The 6,000-nt window shown below is 49.9% G+C and overlaps 1 protein-coding gene across 1 annotated transcript in view; it reads right to left on the bottom strand.

The window, feature by feature from the left end:
- Positions 1–3,346: 3,346 nt before the first annotated feature.
- WNT10B (Wnt family member 10B) overlaps positions 3,347–6,000 on the bottom strand; it is a 6,583-nt gene continuing 3,929 nt past the window's right edge. Inside the window, exons 5-6 of the mRNA XM_027106125.1 lie at positions 5,140–5,513; positions 3,347–4,542 (exon numbers count right to left, since the gene is read on the bottom strand). Coding sequence (XP_026961926.1) covers positions 4,084–4,542; positions 5,140–5,513 — 833 coding nt within the window. The 3' untranslated portion in view covers positions 3,347–4,083. The remainder of the gene's footprint in view (positions 4,543–5,139; positions 5,514–6,000) is intronic.

Below are 6,000 nucleotides of genomic sequence, written 5' to 3' on the forward strand. Positions count from 1 at the left end.
AAATTTATTTATTTTTGGCTGTGTTGGGTCTTCGTTGCTGCAAGCGGGCTGTCTCTAGTTGTGGCGAGCGGGGGCTACTCTTCATTGCGGTGCACGTGCTTCTCATTGTGGTGGCTTCTCTTGTTGCAGAGCACAAGCTCTAGGCGCGCGGGCTTCAGTAGTTGTGGCACACGGGCTCGGTAGTTGTGGCTCGCAGGCTCTAGAGCGCAGGCTCAGTAGTTGTGGCGCATGGGCTTAGCTGCTCCGCGGCACGTGGGATCTTTCTGGACCAGGGATCGAACCTGTGTCCCCCGCCTTGGCAGGCGGATTCTTAACAACTGCACCACCAGGGAAGTCCCCACACTACTATATGTAAGATAGGTAACCAATAAGGACTTAATGTACAGCACAGGGAACTCTACTCAATATTCTGTGATAACCTATATGAGAAAAGAATCTGAAAAAGAATGAATATATGTATACATATAACTGAATCACTTTGCTGTACACTTGAAACTAACACAACAGTGTAAATCAACTGTACTCCAATAAAAGAAAAGAAAAGGTGGTGAAGGGTGAGATGGATAACAAGGATCATGTTTATAACACAGAGAGTTGTATCCATCCTGGGCTATTGCCATTAAGGGCCTTTGCCCTCCTAAGCTCTCTGTTTTAAATGGCAGAAGACTCCTCTAGTGTTATTACAGACTCCTAGAGTGGGCCCTGTGATACCTCCACATGATTACTCTTCTCTTTTCCTAGAATTTTCTAGGCACACCCCACCAGGTTATGCCCACACACTGATCACCAAAATTATGCTTTGCAACTGCCCTTGCTAGTGCCTCAACCATACCAACATGCCTTGTGGGACTCTGACAGGAGGTGACACCTGTCAATGTTCCTGCCGAAGTCTTCAGATCCTCTCAAGGTTGGGCCCAGGTGTGACAGAAGGATGGAAATGGTGACAGTCTAGTATGGTTAGCAGCAAGTACCATGATATTTGAGTCAGAACTGTTGAATGGAACTGGAGAATCTCCCAGCCCTTCTATCCTTCACCGTCTGGAGTCTGGAGAGGAAAGTGTCTGTTGCAGCATTACTGGGCACTTCCCATGGAGCAAAGAGGAGCACAGACAGGAGGGGTGCTGCTCAGCTGGCAATAAGCCAGCCAGTGCCACTCCCCAGCTCCCCAGCCACTTGAAAAGCTAAGGGAAGAAGAGCTCTGTCCAGAGCTGAAGGAGGCCAAGAGGCCTGACTTACAGTTCATCAGTCTTTCTCCCTCCCTCTGGCTGCCATTGGCGCTAACTAAAGCTGAAATTTTAGCCACCCGCTCTGTGGGTTGCACACTCCCCCTCCCGTCACTGACCCCAGGCCTGGGCCTGAGCCCAGAGCGTGTGCCGGGAGCAGGGGTGGGGAGGGGGGTGTTGGCCTTGCTGACAAAATCTATTTGGAATTTCTCAAGGTTGTGGTTTGGGGCTTAAGTTTGCCACAGAGTGTGTCTGACGAAAGAAGAGAGAATGCTAGAAAGAGAAAGGGAGCCAAAGAGAGCACAGAGGAAGGAAATAGGGGGAAAACTGAAATACTCCTGCTGTGATTTCATTGGACCTTCTCCTCCCTCTTCCTGAGTGTGAGAAATTCCCATTCTGGATATTCCTTATCATTATTCTCTCTCATATCCTGTGTGTATTCTAGCTGCATCCCTCTCTCCCCAACTATCCCATATATACGTTAGGCTCAGTCAGTGCCTAAAGCCTACCTCCATCAAATTTCCAAATCAAGAATTCTCAGTGCACAAGCAGAAATTCAGGACATAAAGTTTTGCCATAAACTACTGCCCTAAACCAACACCCCTTGCGGTTCTTGCTACCCTGATGCTACCGTCATTTCACCTGATTTTGAGGGTAATTTGGGTAGCAGATAGAGCTATTGCCTAGAGGAGCGAAAAGGACTATTTCTATATCCCCTAGCCAAGGAGATGACCTGATAGAGTCAGCATCTTGCAACTCCATAAATATTCAGTTATTTGTAAAGTTCTAAATTTGTGATGCAGATTCCTTTTCTGAATTGAAAATAATTGTTTCTTTTCTTTTTTTAATAAATTATTTATTGTATATATATATATATATATATTTTTTAAATTTTGGGCTACGTTGGGTCTTCGTTGCTGTGCACGGGCTTTCTCTAGTTGCGGCGGGGAGCGTTGGGTCTTCGTTGTGGTGTGCGGGCTTCTCATCGTGGTGGCTTCTCTTGTTGCGGAGCGGAGCACAGGCTCTAGGCGCACAGGCTTCAGTAGTTGTGGCACACAGCCTCAGTAGTTGTGGCTCGCGGGCTCTATAGCGCAGGCTCAGTAGCTGTGGCACACGGGCTTAGTTGCTCCGCGGCACGTGGGATCTTCCCGGACCAGGGATCGAACCCGTGTCCCCTGCATTGGCAGGCGGATTCTCAACCACTGCGCCACCAGGTAAGCCCTAATTGTTTATTTTCAATGATACTGGGCTAGGAATAGAAAGAAATCAGGATTGAAATAAAAGAAATTCTGTTTTCTCTAGTTATGGTTATCTCCTAAAAGATAAAGGCATTGTTTTATTGAGATTAAATGCAGAAGAGCTCTGAATAAGGAAAGACAGACTACATAGGCAAATAATTCAGTGGGAGAGCATGCTGGTTTTTCTGGTTTCCAAAGTAAAAAACTCCAATTTTGAGCGTAGGAATCCTTTATATATGTTTCCCATTAGTCTTGCATCTATCTCCAAGTTCTTTGATTTGGAGCCAGAGAGAAAAGAACCTGCCCTTTTGGGTCCAGGTTCAATGTCGGGACATCTTCAGGACTTGAAAACCCCAGAAAGGAGGTGACCTCATGGTGTGTAGGGTAGGGGTCAAAAACCACAGCCAGAGGACCAAATCTGGTCCCGCAGTCCATTTCTGTGAATTAAGTTTTATTGGACATAGCCATGCCCATTTGCTTATGTATGGTCTATGGCTGCTTTTGAGTAATTATGACAGAGTTGAGTAGTTTCGACGAAGTCCGAAAGCCTAATGTATCTACCATCAAGCCCTTTACAGGGGGAAAAAAAAAAAAGCCAACCCCTGTTTTAGGGCAGTGACCAAGGCAAAATTTGGAGTTGAGGCACAAAGAACGTAAATAGGGCCTATGTTTACATCTCTAGTCCCTCACACCTAGAAGTCCCCCCGCCCCGCCCAGGTTTTTCCACACTAAAAGTCGCCAGGTCACCTGCAGACCATCTGAAATCCTTTGTGGAACCAGGCATGATATACAAAAAGTCACTGAGTGTGGGAGGGTAGGAGAAATCACCCGGCAAAGAATCCAGGACTGGGATCCCAAGTGTGGGTAGAAATATCACCATCTGTATTCACTGGTCCAGTAACTTAATTTATTTTTGTTACAAACAAGAACCAAGAACAAGTCTCGGTACAATAAATTATCCATTCCCACCCCCACTGCTGAAGAAAGAAGAAGAGGCTCAGAGAATCTTAGGTAAAAGTCTTCCTTTGGAGGGTTCCCTTTAACATCTGAATTGGGGAGACAGCTTCCCTAAGGGCCTAGACAGACAACTTTCAGGGTTTTTGAGTGCCCTGTGCTCTGTCCCTTCCCTAAGAAAAACCTCTGTACAACCATCTCCCATTACTCGCTAAGAGGGGGCCCAGGCTGCAGTAAAGGAGTTTGGGAACAAGCAAATAGGAGTGAGTGGTCTCCTGGATACAGGTCTTATGGCCCCACACAATGCCTAGGGCTATCCCTCAAGAGAAAAGAGTGGTCAAACTATAGGGACTCCCCAGCCAAAAGGAGTGTGAATGAGAGTTAAAGGGACCCCAGGTTGGGTAGAGGGGGGCAATACAGTTCATCTCATCTTAGTCCATTCGGATGTTCGAGGAGCAGAAGAGGGTGACAGCTCCCCCTCAAGGCCCTCCTACTGTGGGGGAGAAGGCCACACATCACAGACTCCACCTGACCCCTACCACCCCCAAAGCTGTTTCTAGGTAGATACTTTGAGCTTCCAGGGGCCAAGATTGACCCTGGACAGAAATCAGAGCAAAAGGCTGCAAGGGTGCCCTTCCCCTTCCCCAGCCCCTCAGTGAGGCTGACCCTCACTTACACACGTTGACCCATTCTGTGACCTTGCACTCATCGCATAGCACGTAGCAGCACCAGTGGAAGCGGCAATGACAGCGCTCAACTCGTGTCTGCCGGAGCACGTTGTGGCCGCGGCCACAGCACAGGCTGCCACAGCCATCCAGCAGGCGGCTGGTCTTGTTGCAGGCCCGGCCCCGCGTGCCTGGGGAGCCCATGGTGGGGTCTCGCTCGCAGAAGTCAGGAGACTTCTCAAAGTAGACCAGTTCTCCTGAGAGGCGACGGGGACGAAGGCGGGGTTGGAAGGCTCCAGAGTTGCGGTTGTGAGTATCAATGAAGATGGCCCGGCCCAGCCGCTCCCTCAAGGCCGCCCCTACCACCCGGAACTCTGGGGCTGACCTCCAGCACGTCTTGAACTGGCAGCTGCCTGATGTGCCATGACACTTGCATTTCCGCTTCAGGTTTTCAGTCACCACCTAGAGCATCAGCAGGGAAGAGGTGAAAGGGGAGGGCAGCAAATGGACAGAGCACAAAGGCACAGGAGAGGGGAGGGAACAGAGGGCACAGACGGACAAATAGAGGCAAGAATGACAAGGAAATATCAGAAGAGAAAGGGCACTTCGAGGCTGGCTAATAGCCCATCTCCCTCATGTTATGGTTGCAGAACTGAAGCCGGAGCAGAGTGTAATTTGACCATCTTCAATAACTAGCTGGCAACAGGACTCAGCTCCAGTTGTCCTGACTCCCAGTCCAGTGCTCTTTCCAGAGTGAGCACTGCTAAACCAGGGAGTCTCGCACCCCTAAATTCTGTAGGGAAGACAGCTATAATAATAGCTACCATGTAATGAGCACCTGTCAAGGACTAGGCACTATTCTGGGTGCTCTATGCGCTAGCTCAGTCTTAATGACACTGTAAGGTAGGTATCATGAGACTCTTTTTACAGATGCAAAACTGAGGCCACCCAGCTGGTGAGTGACAATCACCCACCACATCCTCTTACTATGCTGTGCCTCCCAAGATCTAGCCAGGCCTCGAAAGCTCGGGAGACGGAGGGCAAGTTGCACACACATACCTGACGCCCCACCCTGTTGTTGTGGATTCGCATTCGTGCCTGGATGTCCCGGGGAGCTTCCCTGGAATCCAAGAAATCCCGAGAGAACTTCTCTCCAAAGTCCATGTCATGGTTACAGCCACCCCATTCCCATGTGTCCTGGGGGCCAGGGCTGGGGCCTGAGCCAGGGCCCGGGCTGGGCAGGGAGTGGGGAAAACTCTTGCCCCGGGACAGTGCCTGCAGCTGCAGCAGTTTGGCCCTCAGCCGATCCTGCTCGCCACTGCCCTTCCAGCCGCAGCTGCAGCTCACCAGCTTGCCCAGGCTGCAGGCCGTGGCTACCGCATGCATGACCCCAGCAGCCAGCATGGAGAAGGAAAAAGCGCTCTCTCGGAAACCTGGGGATGAAAAGGTTATGATGGTAGGGGTAAGTCTGACAGGCAGCTGAGAGTAAGGGGGCCAAAGGAAATAAACAGCCACACTCCAATTCCAGAAACTCCTGACGCCTGGTCCTGCCTTTTACCAGCTGAGTAATTTGGGAGCAAGTCACACGGGAAGTAAGGGAACCGAGAGCACAGAGCCTCAGTTTCCTCATCTTTAAAGGGAGAGGATGGTTTGAGATCATCCCTGAGGCCCATTCTTGCTCTGTAAGTCTGGGATTTTCAGGTATGGATGAAAGAGCTAGCCTAAAGGGAAAGACCCCTGGGGTTGAGAGATGACTAAGAGAGAGTCCCTGAGGTCTTTGAAGATGCGTTCACTCAGTTCTACATCTGAAAGCCTTAGAAATTCCCCAGCCCTGCAGGTGGGGTGGAAGCCGAGTCCTTTGGTTGTGTGTGTGTGTGTGTGTGTGTGTGTGTGTGTGTGTGTGTGTGTGTGTGTGTGTGT

Source organism: Aethalodelphis obliquidens, unplaced genomic scaffold (assembly GCF_003676395.1).
Source record: "Aethalodelphis obliquidens isolate GAN/ISIS:26980383/991018 unplaced genomic scaffold, ASM367639v1 scaffold8, whole genome shotgun sequence".
Classification (NCBI taxonomy): Eukaryota; Metazoa; Chordata; class Mammalia; order Artiodactyla; family Delphinidae; genus Aethalodelphis; species Aethalodelphis obliquidens.